The sequence below is a fragment of the Citrus clementina genome, unplaced genomic scaffold, assembly GCF_000493195.1.
Source record: "Citrus clementina cultivar Clemenules unplaced genomic scaffold, Citrus_clementina_v1.0 scaffold_3, whole genome shotgun sequence".
Lineage (NCBI taxonomy): Eukaryota > Viridiplantae > Streptophyta > Magnoliopsida > Sapindales > Rutaceae > Citrus > Citrus x clementina.
In genome coordinates, this window is record NW_006262339.1 from 6,491,154 (window position 1) to 6,510,251 (window position 19,098).

The following is a 19,098-nucleotide window of genomic DNA, read 5'->3' on the forward strand; positions in this document are numbered from 1 at the left end:
GCCAACTTCTTTCACGATCCATGAAAACACATTTAAAGAATAACTAACTCAATTAAGCATGAATATTTAGGAAAAGAACAAAAAAATATAATTAAATAGTTAAAAATGAACTTTTAAAAAAGAGTGACAGGTGATAGGTGTTTGTTTCACATAAGCCTGTCGCACAAATTCATATGCGACAGGCACCTATGGCACAAGATAATGTGTGAAGATGTTTATTCCACGTTTTCTATATTTCATCTCTTAGTTTGTTTTTATTAAATATCCACATAACTTTAAAACAATCAAAATAAAAAAAATGCACTTTGTGTAAAAACAAACACTAATTTTAACTTCTTTATGTTCTAATTAATGATTTTATCTTCATTATGTATAACAACATTTGTTTCATGGATTTAGTGATTTGTAGGGGGTGGCGGGATTTGGTGATTCGTTGAGACTAGTGAGATTTAATATTTTGTTCAGACTGTTGTTGGTTTGTCAAATTTATTGATAGGTTTGAGGGTAATTTAGTCTAAATTTTAAATGTTTGATAAGATATGATAAAAAAATATTAAGGTGGTTAATTTGAAAAATCTTAAAAAATTTTGGACTACTTATGTAAATTTTATAAGCACCTGTGCAAAAACCACATTAAAGGTTGCATAATGTCACTGTCGATGCCCGTTTCCCCCGTTACACTATCTTGTCTTTCTATTAAATTTAAAGTTAGGGGTGGCCGTATTGAATATAAATCCATTCCCTTTACCCAATTTTTCCGGGAAATTTACACTAATAACCATAAAAATTTTAGTTTTTTTCATCTTAACCCCTCAAACAAATTTCTATCAACATTAGCCATAAAAGAACCGTTGAGACCAAATTACCCCTCTCTCTCATCTCCCTTTCCTCTTCCTCTTGCCTTCTTCTCTCCAGTTCTCTACTAATTTTAGCATCCACCTCTTTCTTCTTCTTCTCTCTCCTATAATCCTCGTAATCGTTCGGTCTAGCGGGGTCGTGCTCCTCGATTACGGTCGAAGTGACGTCGACCAATGCCGGTTGCGGCAGCGCTACCACGTCGTCGGGGTAAGGTGCGATTGCAGGTGAGGAATGGGGTCTAGTCGGGAGAGAATTTTGGATGGTTTTGGGTTTGGATTGGGGCTTGAGGATGGTTTGTGGTGGCGCGAAAATTGACCAGACAATGGTGGTCGTGTTGGTGGGTTTGTCCTCATCGGAGGGTGGAGGTAGGTCTCCGTACAGCCCGCCTAGCATTTCGCAACATGGCTTTTGATGGAAAATCCCGGGGAATTTGAATTCCGAAATTGGATTTTGGAGAATTAAAAAGCTAATTTTGTTTTGTTGTTTGGGTTGTCGGATGAGATTCGATCTGAGGTAGAAGAAGATATTACATACGAATAAGAAGAGACGAACAAAGACGAAAGGACTGGCGAAAACAAACAAATACTGAGGTAGAAGAAGGCAATCTGTCGCACGAAGCTTGGTGCGACAGGCTGCCTGTCGCACCAAAGCATGGTGCGACAGGTGCCTGTCGCACCAAAACATGGTGCGACAGGGTGCCTGTCGCACCAAGACTTGGGCCGTCGCACCAAGCTTCTTTTCGTTTGTAAAGAAGGGTAATTTGGGGAGAAAAGCGTATGTTTGGCTAATGTTGATAGAAAAAAGTTGAGAGGGTTAATTGTGAAAATAGTAAAAATTTTATGGTTATTTTCGTAAATTTCCCAATTTTTCCCCAGTTCCCTCGACAAGCCCATGTGACTTTAGCCGTCGATATCCAAGTTGATTAGAGACGAGTGACTGGCGAGAGCGGCAAGTATGAGCATAAAAGCATTGATTTTTCAACTAAAAGAAAATCTATGGGCTAATTTCACAATTTCTCATGTAAAATGATAATTTTTTAAATATCTCCTAAATTATCATAAACTTCAATTTTATTTTTTTTTAGAAAAACAAAAAAAAAATTTACCAATTCACTCCTATTTTTTATTTTTTAAATAAAATAAAATTATGAAGAGAATTCTGAAAGCTGTAAATTTATGAAGAGAATAATCCGAAATTTTCCTGCATTTCTGCAAATGCAGCCCGATTAACTCTAATGTTAGGTGATTCTTTGTGCTCGAGTTTGCTTTGATAGCTGGATTTAATTATAACTGGGGCTTCAAACACCAAAAGCTTGAAAGCCACGCCACTAAATAAGGTTTCGTTTGATACAACTTATTAAATAGAGCTTATAACAGTAGAGCTTATAGCAGTAGAGCTTATATCAATAGAGCTTTTGGACAAAAAGTCATTGGGTGTTTGGTTGTCAATAAAAAAAACACTTTTGAACCATTAAATTGTGTGATATTTTTTATATTATATATTTTTAGAAAAACTCTATAACCTCTACTCCCAAAAGCTCAAATTTTGGATTTTTACTAGTAGAGGTAAATTAGCTTATTTAAGCTAAAAAAACTCTACTAAAAAAATAACCAAACACCATAAAAATTTTTAAAAAGTACTTATACGATTAAATAAATATTTATGGCTCTTAAATAAGCCATACCAAACAAGCACTAAATCCCATTAAAAAATATACACAATTTAGAAAACTTTAAAAAACACTCACAGTGATTAAGTAAATAGATGGCCTTTCACCCCTTTCGTCTTCTCCAAATAAAACTCCTTGTCTCCAGTGGAGCTGCCGCAATTACGTCCATACATGCTTGAAAATTTCGAAAACAAATGGAGGACTAGAGCTTGGAGATTGGCTTAGAGAAGATGCATAACCAAATTACAAAATTTATTCAAAGAAATTGATCGTTGCAACTTCAGGAAAAAAAAAAAATTTAAATCCTTCTGGGTATGTATGTTCTCTTTCTCAAATTTGTTTCTCAGAAATGTAAGCTATTAGAGTTGTTTAATTACCCACAAAATTTTATGGAAAAACAAATTTCTCTCAATGGCTGATGCTAGAAACTTATGCTTTGCTGCTTTTCATATTCAGTAAGATAAAAGGAGACCTCTCATTGTCTTGTTTTAAAGGTAGTGATTGAATAAAAACATCACAAGCCCTGCTTATTATTTTCATTAATTACATTCATTTTTATACTTTTATCCAACCAACCCTTCAGTGTAGGCCTGGAAACATATGAATGATAAAGACAAGATCTATTTTGTACTCAAATATATAGAAAATTTTCACATCGCTGGGAAAATTCCAACTGCACCCTACCAGTTAAACTATTATTATTAATTTTTTGGTAAATAAAAATTTTGGCTCTGTCGGGGCCTTTTCAAGTGAATGTATCATCACTATATAAATATCTACAATATTGAAATTTTTGAATCCTGGATGGGAGAAGAATATGTTACCACGTTACCAATGAATTGATTGGGTGAGGTATTTGCCACGAAACTTGCAACACCCAAGTAAACATTTCGCGTTTTCTAAATTGTACATTTTGCGTTTGCTATCATGAACAGTCGACCGAACAAATTACTTTTAAGTTATAGGGGCAACAAGAACGCAAGCCAGAAATAGCCCAGAGATCGTAAACAACTAAATATTCACAAGATTAAAAGTTTAGAATCTAATGGCAGAAAAGTATGTTAGTATGTTGTTACTAACAATAGCTTGGCCCTTGGGCGACTGTTTGTCATGAAACTTAGAACTCCACAAGCAGAACGAGCATGAAGGGAAAAAAAGAGTATCAACTATCCTAGACAATCAACAAAACAAATTAAACGAGTTTGGGATTCCAGCTAAGTTGGTAAAATATCTTAAGACGATACAAGATATTTGGGTTCAAACACTTCTCATTTAGACAAGGAGGGGATTTGATTATTAATTGTAATCGTTTGGCAAAACACCTACTTGAAAAGTTACAGAAACAGCCACAGCAAACTCCGATTTATAAGTTAATAAATAATAACACTAGTCAAAAACTAATTTAATTATTAATAACAATCACTTCCTGTTCCAAAACCAAACAAGATTACTGCAGAGCCCCAAGCAAGGATGCAGAAAGTTACAAAGAGGGTTCAAGTTTTTTATTACCTCCATCATAAAGAACACTCCTTGGTGAGAAACCAAAATTCGGCGAGGGATTACTGGCAGTAGCAATGGCGGTGCTGCTGTTATTGACAGCAGGGAGTGAAATGGAGAGGTTGGTATTAGCATTTGTAATTGCAGAGCTTGTACTGGGACTTCGTCTAGAAGCTTCCACAAGCTTTCTTGAACGCAGGCGCCCTCTGTGTACATGCCTCTCACAGTACTTGTGATCTGGAATTGCTTCTTTGCTACATCGCCATTTTTTCCCATCTGTTCTTCTGCATCTGCCTGGCTCTGGGTCCATGCCATTCTTTAACTCCAAGTGCAATGATCCAGACCCATAAACTAGACCCCACAACAACAAAACAGTTGAAATATTTAACATTAGCAGCAATTAGTTGAATTGCGGTTTCATCTGGGTACTTACAGCTGGGGTAGAGTTGATGAAGATCGCCACTGAGACCTGAAACAGAGCTGGCTACACTCTTCCAAATGGGAATCACAAGTTGAGAGGGCACAGGAAGCCTAGCTTCCATGTATTTGAAGATTAGAGATTGAAGCTGTAGCTCTTGTAGTTGGAAAATTGTGAAACCATAGGACCTTTTGCTGCAGCCAGTTCCAAGCTCAAGCTCAAGCGCAATTGAAGGTGATCCGTCTCCTTTACTACTTTCCATACTGCAAGAACGGCTCCAATTTGCCCGTCCGGTCCCTAAAAATTTGATACCAAAAAAAAAAGAAAAAAATAAACACAGCAATTTAGTTGTTAGAATTGTGTGTGATAAACTATAAATGTTAAATTTGAAAGAGCGAGAGATTCAAATAATACGTACCGAAGTCTGCTAAACGGGCGAGCTTGGTTGGTGGGTTTTGGGGCTTCATTTACTTTCACAGAAAACGGTCAAAGAAACAGAACAGAAAATGAAACAGGAGCAATGTGGGCTGTAGGAAGAACACTGCTAATCCTCTGCGGAAGCAATAGATTTCAAGTCAGAGATTTCAGATTTAAAAGTTTGATGAGTACTCTGATTCATGACGTAATGCAGTAATGGGGTTCTGTTTGGAAGCCAAGAGGGAAGAGAAACCGATTTACTAAATTAAAACCACAATGTAGCCATATTCAAGCAGTTATGCCTTCTAGCTCCAGGTTCTCAAAAATTCAAGAAAGATAATAAAAGAGAGGGTGTGCAGCTGCAGGTCTTCTGACATGTCAGCAGGTGTGGCAGAAGACAAGCGCGTTGTCAGAAACCAGGTAGTGACAAATGAACGTGGGTTCCACCTGTTAAAGCTGATTACTAGTGGGTTCGTGTTGTAAGTATCACAGATAAGGAAGTAGAGTACAAGGAGACAAAAAACCTAGTAGAAGTATCAGCTATGCCATGTCATCTCTATGCATCAACTACAGAAAAACCACAGTGCATGGACTGAGAAGAAGCACACAACACAAACAAAAGCATTCCTGATGTCAAGTCCCCGTTCTGTTCGTCGAATAGTAACCGTTCACTGCCTTCCAATAACCCATGTTTGCCGTGGAATGGAAGCCAACTAAGCTCATTATTGCCGATGGCCCGCCCCCGTTTGCAATCTTCTGCCAATTTCAGAATTTCTTTCTTTTTCATTGGTGTATTTGTTTTTTATTTTTTGGTTAAATCCGCTTTATCGCTTATATATATAAATATATTTAATATTATGCATTTCAACCAGACATGTAATTCGCAAAAAATAAAACCTAACTCACACTAATTAAACTCGAACATCCATTTGCAAGTTAGAACAGTCTGCACCTAAAGTTAAAGAGAGGGTCATATACCATTTTAGACTCATTGACACCAAAAATGGCGTCGCCCGGACTCGAACCGGAGACCTTCAGTGTGTTAGACTGACGTGATAACCAACTACACCACGACACCATTGTTACGTGCAAAAACAATAATTTTAATAAATCTAACTTCCATCTAATTATATATATTTATACACGAAAAAAAAACCCGAACAAAAACCCAAATTTCTAATGTAAATTTGAGGGTTTGTGAGCAGTGGGACTCGGAGCCCACGGAAGCCCATATTGGGATTCAATATTCATGAAAACCTCAATCCTCGATGACAATTTTAAAATATGGGTCCAATTATGTCGGACATGCTTTAACTTGAAGCGTACATTGCATCTATTGAATCTAAAGTTGAAAAAATTAATAATAATTTTAATTTAAAATCTAATGGTTATAGAAAATACTCTAAGTTAGAACATCTCTAATATAGTAATTCCCTTATAATATTTCCTTAGTTCTAGATTGTTGAGTTTCAGTGACATGATTAATGATCCTTTTGTTATATGTATCATATGATTTTTTCAGTAGATCCCGCCGGAGGGGGGGGGGGTCTAGTTTATAATTTGATATTAGCTCATGATCCTTTGTGCACATTTATAAATTCATAAAAAAAAAATCATATTTATATTATAAAACAAAAACATAAATATCATTTGGCCCAAAAAAACCCTAAAATAAAAAAAAATCATATAAATTCAACTAATAGTTGTAAATTAAACTGTAACATAAAAAATAGTATAAAATATAATTTTCACTTAACTCTTTATATTCTCTCGAGCCCTTGCCATTATGTAATTTTTTTTTGATATTATATACAATATAAGCTCTTTATAATTTTAAATTAGCTCGTGATCCTTTGCGGAAGTTTATTATTTCATCAAAAACAAAACATATTTATATGATTAAAAAAACATAAATATCATTTGGCCAAAAAAAATCAAAATAAAAGAATATCATATAAATTCAACTAATAGTTGTAAATTTAACTGTAATATAAAAAATAGTATAAAATATAATTTTCGCTTAATTCTTTGTATTCTCTCGAGCATTGCCTGTTATGCAATTTTTTTTTTTTTGGATATTATATACAATATAAGCTCAAGTTATACACAATAACACAACAAATGCCTATAAATAAATAAATTTAGGCCATGTTTGGTCTGAAGAAAGGGGAGGAGAGGAAAATAGAAGAATGGAGGGAAAGGGATAATAAAGGAGTAGAGAATAATAGTGAAATAAAATTTTATTGTTTAGTTTGTCATAAATTTTGATAGGGAAAGAAATTACATTTTTTTTCGTTGGACAAATTTATCATTTGCCTTAAATACTAAACTATGTATATTAGTAATGAAATATAATTTAATACCAATACCAAACTTTTTTAATATCAAAAAGTCCTAAAACAATTCATGATGTATTACACACACACACACAAATAAATAATCATTATAATTAAAATATAATATAATTATTATGACAATAATTAATTAAGTACTTTTTAGTAATTTGGTACAATCTAACTCATTCTGATTCTGATTCCAAAATAAAATAAACATATCAATGGGATTTCAGTTCATTCTGATTCTAATTATTGTAGGTCAAGTAAACAACTTATTCTGATTCTCATTCCAACTCATTCTGATCCAGCCCATTCCGATTACTGATAAGTCAACGCAGCATAAGTGTGCTAAACTTATATTGCTTTCATTACCAAATATTTTGACAAGTGTCCGAGGCACTTGAAGAGTGGAAAATGATTTTTTTTTTTTTTGAGAGTGTCATTTTCATTAAAATTTCTTAAGTTTATTAGATAAGGATGATTGCACTCACAAGTGAAAAAAATATATAGATGGATGTTCACACATCGTCATTTGGTCAAGGCAGTTCAATTTCTTCAACAGTAGTGCTTTTCAGATTATTTAATGAAGGATATTTATCTATCATTCACCTAGTTATCTCATCCTTGAATTTAAAATACTCAATAATTCAAATCTTTTCACTTGCAGTTACAAAAACTAAATAGATTCTCCTAATTATTTAGATGAATCGGCTCTTCGATTTTTTTTTTAAGAACATATTTGTGGACCAACACACTGCTTTCAACTTAAGAAAATTATAGAATGAAGATCATGCGTGTATATTGTTATTAAGTTTTATGTGTGTAACATTTTTGTTAGATCTTAAATATTAATGTTATGTGCTAGGTTTGGATTTATTAGTCTTAACCCACCTAAAAGTTGACTTATCTAATCATTAATATTTAATTGGATAGTTGCTACTTGCTAAGCATAAGAAGAAAACTTACACAACTATGATTATTTACATAACAAACAGGGACAAAGCCCTTGGCTATAACCTTATTCACGTCATTGTGGTACATAAAAGACTAAACTATATGTTACTACTTAAATGGCAATAGGGATTGCATGAAGTGGCTGAGCCTTATTTAAGGTGAGACCAAACTTCTCTTCCATGTCCATGTTATGTTGAGTAATTCCATCTTCAAATTTCCAATCAAAGGAATTAATAAGTGAACCCAACATTAGATATAACATTCTTATAGCCAACGGCAAACCAGGACATATTCGTCGTCCAGCACCAAATGGTATTAACTCAAAATTCCGGCCTTTGACATCAATCTCCGACCCCAAGAATCTCTCGGGCATGAAAGAACAAGGGCTCTCCCATATGCCTTCATCCCTGCCAATAGCCCATACATTAACTAAAACTAGGGCATCCTTTGGTATTGTATAGCCTGCGACTTGTGTGTTTGTTGAGGCTTTGCGTGGAAGTAACAAGGGAGCTGCTGGGTGCAACCTAAAAGTTTCTTTGACTACTGCTTGTAGATAAGGCAGCCGAATGATGTCTGATTCGTCAATCGGGTTCCCTTTGCCAACTGTTTGTTCTAGCTCCATTCTAGTTTTGGATAAAGCCTCTGGGTTGCAGAGTAGTTCAGTCATTGCCCATTCCAATGTGCTCGAAGTTGTATCAGCACCCGCCGCAAACAAATCCTGTTTGAGATGGCAGCCAAAGAGAAATTAATTGACTACATAACTTGTAATATAAAGAAGAAAAGGAAAACGGAATTGTAAAGAAGAAATATTACAATAAACAAATGATTGATATAATTTCTATCAATCTCCACGCTCTTGTCATCCATGATATTGAGGAGAGTATCCAAAATATCTTTGTATTCGGTGGAACCATGTTCTTGTCTGAGCTTCATTCTTTGATCAATCAAGCAATCAAAGACCTCCAACATCTTGCCAAAATGTTTTGTCATGCGACGCCTTATACCTTGCGGGTCAAGCTTTTTAAGCGCTGGAAAATTGTCGGACAAGTTAGGCTTTCCAGCTTCCACCGTAATACCCGAAATCATATCTCTAAACTCTCGCGCAGTATCTGAACTGTGATCAGCCAAATCAACGGAAAAAATTGTGTTCCATAAAAAATTAAGAGTAGTATTGAAAGCTGCCTGGCCAATATCTATTGCTTTACCGGCCCGGCAATTTTCTTGAGCGTAAGCAAGAAGTTGTTGGATTCTTTTGCGCCGGAGGTGTTGATTAGCATCGAGTTTCTGAGTGGTGAAAATATGTGAGTTGCATATTTTTCGAAGATTTGTCCGCGGTGTCGAGAGTGGCAGCCAGGCCATCGAGAATTCATCGTGCTGGTGTGCACGGAGTGCGTCTGGGACCGTTCGATTACAGAAAGACGTATCTTGGTTTTGAAGGATTTCTCTGGCTGTAGTTGCGGAAGAAATGACTACTGTGGTTACCTGGCCAAATTTTAGACTCATTACGGGGCCATAAATCTTGGAGAGCTTGGCTAGTGACCTGTGAGGTTTGGCTCCAAGCTCCAGGAGGTTTCCGATGACAGGATAAGGCGTCGGTCCCGGTGGAAGCTTTCTCGATCCTGCTTTGCAACCTCTTAAAAAGGAATTTAAAGTTATGACCAAAACCCATGTGAATAAAACCCATAACATGCAGCTTAAGATATCCATATCTCCAGTTGAAACACTAAGAAACACCAGAGTCAGTGGCCTTTCACCTTCTTTAAAATAGAAATTTATCTCCACTACATCTCTTTTGGGCCACAGATGCTGTTATCTAAAAGAGTGGTTCAAAAGTCAAAATTTGTAACAGAAGCTAGCTTATAGCCGCCTTTAAATTTACCTCTGTTCTTTAACGCAGTGAGCACTGGCTTCTACGACGACGACAAATGAATGAAAAGTCGTTTTCTTGTTACCCTTTTAACATGATTGTGCCGAGGTTGCCCTTAATAGAATTTTTTTTTTTTTTTTGATTCAATCTAACACTTCTCTTCATCTCAATCCGTTAACCAAGTCCTTTGAGTCATTTCCTCCATCACGTCTTTTGCACTTCTGTTGACTGTTTGTTACAAGTTGATTTCCGTTTCTCTCGTCACTGCCTCTGTGCTGACTGCCCTGTCACGGCTACTGTCAAACCGATTGGGTGGGGCTTGTTTCTTGGCCCAGTTAGCATTCTCACCACTATTTTCCACGCAAAATTTTTAATTTTAGGTTTTTGTTTTGTTTTTCATTTGAAATCTCAAATTTTGAATTTTTTTATTTTTGTTTTCCCATTCCGACGTAACTGGAACATAATAGCAATTCGTTCATTCAGAATGGCAATTACTTATTTGATCAAATCATTAAGTCATAATATGAAATTATAATCAATTGTGTCGCGTTATATATCCACCTAAAACGGAAAAAAAAATTGGTTTTATATCTGTATCGTGTCATTGTGTTGTGGCTCATATTGCTACACTATTTGTAACATCATTGAACTCACGTTCAAAATGATATATATGAAGGCGTACAACAACTTGATCAATAGCTTTACATTTTTTGTGTATATGCGAGATCTTATTAAATATTAATGTTACGGGGTTACAATAACCTTAAAATTTCGACAAGTGAGTTACTGCCAGTACTTTCCCACTTAAAATCTGTACAGATCAAGTTGATAGCATCTAAAAGATAGTGGCTAAAATTCTGAATTCACATTCAAAATAGATTTATTCGAATAAGAATAAACATTGTACAAGCATACCGAGTAAGGACAAAGTCCATGCTACAACCTGGAAATTCATTTCATTATAGCACCAAAAAAAAAAAAAATGCTACTAATTAAATGGCAATAGGAAGAGCACGAAGGGGCCGAGCCTTCTGCAAGGTGAGACCAAATTTCTCTTCCATATCTATGGTCTGTGGAGTAACCCCATCTTCAAGTTTCCAATCAAAAGAATTAATAAGTGAACCTAACATCAAATATAACATTCTTATTGCCAACGGCAAGCCAGGACATATTCGTCGTCCGGCGCCAAACGGTATTAGTTCAAAATTCCGACCTTTGACATCAAGATCTAACCCCAAGAACCTCTCTGGAACAAAAGAGTATGGGTTGTCCCATAAGCTAGCATCTCTTCCTATAGCCCATGTGTTGACTAAGACTTGTGCACCATTTGGCACCATGAATCCGGCAACTTCTGTATCTGCTGAGGCTTTACGGGGAAGTAAAAGAGGAACTGCCGGGTGCAACCTGAAGGTTTCTTTGAGTACTGCTTGTAGATAAGGTAAGCGGGTGATGTCTGATTCCTCAATTGGATTGCCTTTGCCAATCGTTTGTTCTAACTCTAATCGGACTTTTGATAAAATATCTGGGTTGCGAAGTAGTTCTGTCATTGCCCATTCCAATGTACTCGAAGTAGTATCAGTCCCCGCAGCAAACAAAACCTGTTAACAAATTAAATGACTCAAAACACTAACACTCAACAAGTGTAATTTGAATAAGAAATAATTACCAGAAACAAGTGTTTGATATCATTTATATCAATCTCCACGCTTTTGTCTTCACAAATTTTGAGAAGAGCACCTAACATATCTTTGGATTCGGTGAAATCTCGTTCTTGTCTTTGCTTCAATCGTTGATCAATCAAGCGATCAAATACATCGAGCATCTTGCCAAAATAAACTGTCATGCGACGCCTTATACCTTGCAAGTCAAGATTCTCAAGCACAGGAAAAAAATCGGACAAGTTAGGCTTTCCAGCTTCTTCCATCATACCCCAATTTGTTTGCTTAAACTCTCGCGCAGTTTTTGATGTGGGATCAGCCAAGTCAATAGAAAAAATTGTGTTGGATATCAAATTAAGCGTAGTGTCGAAAGCAGCTTGGCCAATATGTATTGCTGTACCTGCACGGCAATTTTCTTGGACATAAGCTAGAAGATCTTGGATTTTCTTACGCCGAAGGTGCTGATTGGCATCGAGTTGGCGACTAGAGAAAGCATGTGAGTTGCATATTTTTCGAAGATTTCTCCACAGTGTCGCCACAGGCAGCCAGGGCATCCCGAATTCATGATGGCCGTGGGCGTAGATTGCGTCTGGGATTGTTCGATTACAGAAAGATGTGTCTTGATTTTGAAGGATTTCTTTGGCCATGGCTGCAGAAGAAAAGACAACTGTGGTCACCTGGCCAAATTTTAGACTCATTATGGGGCCATGAATCTTGGCAAGTTTAGCAAGTGACTTGTGAGGTTTGTCGCCGAGTTCCAGGAGGTTTCCGATCACCGGATAAGGCGTCGGTCCCGGTGGAAGCCTTCTGGATCCAGATTTGAATCCTCTTGAAAAGTAATTTAAAGCGACGACCAAAATCCACGAGAATAGAAGCCATGGTACGCAGCTTACCATATCCATCTTTAATCTCGCTCTCTTTTGTTTGAAGCTCTTGTAAACACCAAATTCAGGTGTGCATTTCCTGCTTGTGAAGAGGAAGTTAATTTAAGGGATGGCAATGGGGAGCGGTGGCGAGGGGAGGGGATCAATATTTTTGTATTTATTTTTGATATTTTGTGTATGTTACGTCTCTTTTTCGTCTCTATCAGAATTATTTGAGAGAATTCTCATTCTTTATTTAAATAATAACAGGAAATTTTAAAAGATTTTCGATCTCTGAATAATTAATATATTTTTTATTTTTAATTTTGAATTAATCATATTAAAATAAAAAATTTAAATAAAAGTAAAATTTGAAATATATCTTATATTAATATTTATTATAAAACTCACATACATTAAATTAGTAAGTAATACAACATATAAGGAATACAAACTTCTTTTAAAAATTATTATGAATAAATTAATAGTCTAATACAAAATTGTTACAAATAAAATCAAATTTAAATTCAAAATTAATTTTTTCAATGATGGCGTGGACACTTTATAAATGTGGACTATTCCCTTTACATCATAATAATTAAGTCGGAGCAAATCAAGAGTAAATATTATATTAAATTAGATTAGATTCGATTAAATTAGATATTAAAATTATAATTTGCTGTGGGTAATTATAACATCTAAAAATAAATAAAAAATAGATTTAAGTTTAAAATATTTAATGAATATTAAAATCAAAATAAAAATTTTGGGCTAATAGAATTTACCTTATTTTTTTAATGTCCTAAATAAAAATTTAGAACTTTAATTAGTTAATTAGACCTAAAAATTTAATAATATAAATATTTTGATATTTGTTATTTTTATCAATATTTATAATTTTATAATTCAAATTTTATAATTTATTTACTAATAATTTAAAAAATAAAATTAAAATTAAAAATTAAAATAAAAAAATAAAGAAAAAATGAAAATTCCACCTCATCCTCGTTCTTTTCTCAAATAAAAAATTAAATATAAAATTATCTTCATACTCTTTCCGAACGAAAAAATTTTCCGAGAATATCCGCTCCCCGTAAAATTTTTGTCATGTTCATTTATAATTATTTTGATTATTCAACAAAAGAAGTGCATTATAAATTGTTTTCTCCAGAGTTGGCAATTATTATTAAGAGGACTTGTCGGCTTTTAAGTGGACCATGATCCTATAATATCTTTGAAAGTCTGGCTCTACCCAAGGCAACGTGACGTGTACGACTCTTTCCCTAGTAATGGAGTGGTGGTGCTCATTTTCAGGTGCAACACTGGGAAGATATTCAGGCGTGTCTATTTTGTCGTATTCGGCTGTACCTATTTATCCTTTTGCATTATTGGAAAAGATAACTAATTTGAATTTGCCAAATTTTAGACTCACTGTGCATCGATGAATCTTATGCGTCTTGGCATATTTCTGTAACTTATCCTTTTGTCGTTATTTTGTTAAATCTGGGAATGACAAAATTGCATTTGAACGGTGAATCCGACCAAACTCGCGTGTAAAAATTAGCTCGTTGTGCTCAATTTGATTGGTTCCCAGCGGGTTTGATATTTTAAATTTAAATTTTATTGCGAGTTACGGATGGATTTGTTGTTAAAACAAAAATTTATCAGATATCTATAGAGATATCTGTCGACCCACATTTTTTATTTTAATCATAAAAATTATATTAAAAAATTTAATCATAAATATACGTAAATTAAAGCCGAGTGAGTGTCAACTCAACTGCCAATAAAAATCAGACCTCGAGTAGGGTCACGGTCACGGTCACGGTCACACATTGAAAGCCTCACATGCTGCACGTACTGTTTAAGATTATATTTCTCGAGGCTGTATTGATGATTGCAACATGTGAGAGCATGAAGCAAAAGAGAGTAAAAGCAAAATAAATTGGCTGCAGAATTGGATTCATTATTATTTATTATTACCCACTATATATATATATATATCAGCTACCACTTGGAAAAAAGAAAAAGAAAAAAGAAAAAGAATGTGAAGTGGAGGATATAGATGTGGACACATTCTAGAAAATTTATTTTATTTAATTTATTGCCGTTATTATTATTCTTCTTGTTATTTTCGTGGGTTGCCCAACAAACAAAAAACAATGTTATCATCTTTGTGCACCGTGGTCCTTACATCTTTCGATCATGTCATGACATCAAAATTAAATTTAAAAATTAAAAAAAAATCCAATCTTATCCGTAAGATTATTAGTTTGTTTCCCCTATCTATCTTTAAATGTTAGATAAACTTTGTCCTAAAATGTTATATTACCATTTATTATTATGGTGTCTACTTTTACTGCTTTGAGTTTGAGTTCTATTTATAAATTAGAACATAATTTCGAGATTTCAGTGTCTTTTTCTGTTTATTTAAAAAATAATACACGGATGATTTAGTGAATAATTTCACCCACCATGTGCTGAGCATGTAAATAATTTCAATTGATTGCTTCTAATTTTTGAAGTACAAAATAATAATAATAATAATAAGAGTATATATAACACTCACACATGTATGTATATGTATGTATGTATGTATGTATGTATGTAAAATTTATTGTTAATGATAGCTGTGCAAAATTTAATTGTCCGTATTGTTAACAATACTTTAATATTGATTAAAAGATGGAGCAAGGTAATGACGATTTACCTTCAATAAAAATATGTTGTGTTAGATTAATGTATTTTGTGTATTTATTTTAATATTGAGATTTTAATTTTTTATTTATATTAATAAAATATAAAATTGAATATTGCATGCGGATCTTTTAGGCTATTGTTATATATTCATTGTTTGAATTATATAATTTCCGTTTTTATGTATTATTAAAAGTAATTTTTAATGATTGTGATTTTAAATGAGAAAACTTGTAAAAAAATTTACTGCAATTACAGGTGGATTTAATAATTATTGAAATTTTCAACAGATAGATTTTTTTTTTTAAAAAATAAAAACTTATTGTAGATCATGGATGAGTTTGATAATTTAAATCTTTTTCTAAGTATGAGTTTTATAATATAAAAAATCGGTACTGGATGGTACCCGTTGACAACCTCAATTTCTTTACTTGGAAACAGAGTTACTCCGCTAGTCGGCTAGCTCTGTTCGAAGCATTTTTGTAATTTTCATAACTGTCAACGCAAGCAAGGAGTGCATATGCCAAGTGGATGTTTGTTTTTTTTGTTCTTTTAATATGTTACCCGGAACAAGCAAACAAACCAATGTAATGGCAATTGTTAAGCATATAATATTAAAATTTAAAAGTACAAAAAAAATTTATCGGAAACAGAGTCAAGAAAACGCAATACAGAAAGCCCAACAGGCGGCCCAGGCCGAATAGAACCAACAGTCTGGGTCGGGCCTAAAAGAAAGTTCATTGCCCTGCTGCCTGTGCCTGCTTCTCAAGTGAAAATAAACCTGACGCGTCGTAATTATCTCCCCCAAGCTTTCCATGTCTCAGCTCTTCTACACCCTCCCTAAACGACTAACCGTTTCGCCTTCTCCCCCTCTTCTTCACTTTAATTACAGATCATCGAGAACGAGACTAGTTTGTTCCAAAATGCCCACCGAGTCATCGCCATCGCCTTTGACTCATTCTATCACCATCCCGAGTCAACTCAGCCAACCCGTCCACGTTGTTGCTGCCCCTGGTCTCTCCGAGTCCGATTTCAGGCGAGTAACATAAAATTGCATTTAAGATTCTTAGGTTTACTGTTGTTTTAAAAAGATGATGGGGTTGCGCAGGTGTGCTGTAGAATCAACTTTGTTCAAGCAATGGTTGAAAAACCTGCAAAGCGAAACTGGGATTTTAGCCAATGGTGATATGCTCTTGAAACAAGTTCTTATTCAGGTTGCGCTTTCTCTCTCTCTCTCTCTCTCTCTCCCTCCCCCTGATGACTTTGGTTAATTTCACAAATTACCCTTAGTTTTTTGCTTAAATGCACTTACTATAACAAATCAATGACAACATTCATGCTGGCCTAGCAGGGAGTGGATATGTTTGGGAAGCGTATTGGTTTTCTAAAGTTTAAAGCAGACATTTTTTGTAAGGAAACGGGACAAAAGGTATCCAATTATCTCAATGTATGGCTTGAATATGTTTTTGACTTCAACTTAATTCATTCTACTTCAGTCAAGCTCGGTATATCCAATTATAAGTAATAAGTGTTTTGTCTTTGTCTAATGTTAATTATTCATTTTGTTGATGTTTAAAATCCATTTTCAATCTCACTTTCTCTTGAGCCACATGAACATGTGGCTTTGTATCCCACATTGGAGACTATATACCACTTTTTTTCTTTTTTTCTGAACTAATACATGCTTAGGTTCCAGGTATTGTATTCGCACGAGGACCAGCTGTAGCTGTCTTAATTCTTTTGGACTCGGAAGGTGAGACTTATGCTATTCTCACTGAACAGGTAGTGTTTTTGTATTTATCATTGATTTAAAAATTTTGGCTTTGAATTTCTTGAACTACTAATCTGGTCCATTATCCAAAGGCTGATGTAGTATCATGTATGTCTAAGGTAAGGGTTCCCACTGGGAGAGTTATATTGGAATTACCTGCTGGGATGCTGGATGATGACAATGGTGATTTTGTTGGCACAGCAGTCCGCGAGGTCTCTTTCATTTTGCTTCTGGATTTCTTGCTCTCTTTGTGAGCATAGAGATATCATTATCTCCTGAATAAGTGAATATGTTTGTGTTTTTGTCAATTTACTTTTGGGTCATTATTTGTGCTGTGGAAGAATAAATTAGGGAACACCTTTTGTCCTCTAGTTTCAATTTGCTCTGTGGGGCCTGATCATCATTATGTGTTTCTTATCTTCTCGAATTTGTTCCTTCAAATTCGACCATCTTTTTTTCTACAGATTCTATTTGATTTTATCACGTGTGGCACTTCGAACTTAGTGATGTGGGATGTTTTTCACTATCAGCGTACAAAAGAATTTCCCTTAGATTGGTTCCTTCACCCTCTAAGATGGGAGTTAAAATGTAAAACAAAAATCATTTTTCTATAACTTTCTTGACCTTTTTATTTATTCCTTTTGAAATGGATGAATTAAAATGGATTTCAAGCTAGAAATGAAATTGGATAGTGATCTGTATATATGTTGGTGTATTAACTAAGCAGTCAATTTCAGGATCTGTTTGTGTCATGCATATGTGTTCTAGCCTTAGCTTAGATTAGCTACTTATAACTTTATTTCAATGGATATCCATATTGTGTTATCATGTATTTTAGTGCTGTTCTTGCTTAATGGCTGCTTTGGCCTCTATCTCTGATGTATCAACTACAACTCATGACTTGTGAGAATGATTTTATAGCTTTATGGTAAATCTTAATTGGAAGATTTAAGTCATTAGGGCATGATTAAAGAGTTGATGCCATGACAGGTTGAGGAAGAGACTGGTATTCAGTTGAAGCTGGAAGACATGATTGACCTCACAGCCTTCTTGTACCCATCTACTGGATGCAAATTCTTCCCTTCTCCGGTTTGTTCTTTCTTTCTTCATTCTTTCTTCCTTTTTCTCTCGGTGGAGATAATTGTTATATAGATTAGTGGGAAATTTCATTGCATGTTAAGAAGAATTAATTAATTGCTTGCATTTTAGACTATCATGTTTTGAATAAGTTGGTCTTCGAATTTGTGAAAAATACATCGGTTCAGAGGTTTCATGTTTCATCTTAAAAGATATGCGTACATGATTTGAGTTGCATTTGTGTCCATTTCTTCAAAGTTGAGATGGCATCAAAGCTGACGTTCTCAGGAAGATTTGCTGTTTTTTCTATTAGTTTAATTAGTAAAATTGCATTCTTTCTTGCTTTCCGTGGTTAGGGAGGGTGCGATGAAGAAATCAGCCTGTTTCTTTTCAGAGGAAGAGTGGACAAGGAAATCATCATGCAGCTGCAAGGGAAAGAGACAGGTCTTCGCGACCATGGTGAGTTGATTAAGGTTCGTGTGGTTCCCTATCGTGAACTCTGGCGCACCACACCTGATGCCAAGGTTTTAACTGCCATTGCCCTGTACGAGATGGCCAGTAAAGAAGAGCTATTACCTTCAAGAACCTAATTTGAACTCCTTTTTCCTTTAGACCTGTCTCTTGCATGTTAGATGAATATTATGCTACATGTATGAATTTATGAAATCATTTAGCTTCAGATTTCTGTGCATGGATTTATGAAACCAACTAATTTTAGATTTTTGTTGCCTTTTGGCTGTGTATAAGAAATTTGTTTGTCTGGATAAACTTTTAATGGAAAGGGTATCAGTATTGCCTGGTTACCCTTGCACACAATCTGTTCTTGGATGAACATTTGAATGCAGGAAATTGGGAAGTGGATGATCAGTGTGTTTCGTCTTTGCTTCTGCTTTTAATTGTGAAGCAAGAGTGGAAATGTTTGGACACTAACTTTTATGTGTACTACCACCATCCTCTTATGCTTCATGCCTATTGATACGATTTCATTATAGCTCTAACTTACAGCGCCTATAGCC

At 34.8% G+C, this 19,098-nt stretch overlaps 3 protein-coding genes and 1 non-coding gene across 4 annotated transcripts; 1 reads left to right on the plus strand and 3 right to left on the minus strand.

Annotated features, from left to right (window-relative positions):
- Window positions 1-3,901: 3,901 nt before the first annotated feature.
- On the minus strand, window positions 3,902-5,199 carry LOC18047922 (growth-regulating factor 10). The gene is made up of 3 exons (XM_006440399.2): window positions 4,861-5,199; window positions 4,458-4,739; window positions 3,902-4,375 (listed from the first exon to the last, which is right to left on the minus strand). The coding sequence occupies exons 1-3, from the start codon at window positions 4,907-4,909 to the stop codon at window positions 4,008-4,010; spliced, it is 699 nt and encodes a 232-aa protein (XP_006440462.1). The 5' UTR covers window positions 4,910-5,199; the 3' UTR covers window positions 3,902-4,007.
- A 664-nt stretch (window positions 5,200-5,863) lies between these two features.
- On the minus strand, window positions 5,864-5,937 carry TRNAV-AAC. The gene has a single exon. It is a non-coding gene; the product is annotated as a tRNA-Val (tRNA).
- Window positions 5,938-8,222: 2,285 nt separating this feature from the next.
- Window positions 8,223-12,747, minus strand: LOC18047923. Its single transcript, XM_024189592.1, has 4 exons — window positions 11,683-12,747; window positions 11,012-11,614; window positions 8,963-9,955; window positions 8,223-8,867 (listed from the first exon to the last, which is right to left on the minus strand). Exons 1-4 carry the CDS (start codon window positions 12,574-12,576, stop codon window positions 8,262-8,264), a joined length of 3,096 nt encoding a protein of 1,031 aa, XP_024045360.1. The 5' UTR covers window positions 12,577-12,747; the 3' UTR covers window positions 8,223-8,261.
- A 3,241-nt stretch (window positions 12,748-15,988) lies between these two features.
- Window positions 15,989-18,904, plus strand: LOC18049137 (nudix hydrolase 14, chloroplastic). The gene is made up of 7 exons (XM_006440404.2): window positions 15,989-16,270; window positions 16,343-16,448; window positions 16,586-16,663; window positions 16,924-17,016; window positions 17,125-17,217; window positions 17,996-18,094; window positions 18,439-18,904. Exons 1-7 carry the CDS (start codon window positions 16,050-16,052, stop codon window positions 18,670-18,672), a joined length of 924 nt encoding a protein of 307 aa, XP_006440467.1. The 5' UTR covers window positions 15,989-16,049; the 3' UTR covers window positions 18,673-18,904.
- The last annotated feature ends 194 nt before the right edge of the window (window positions 18,905-19,098 follow it).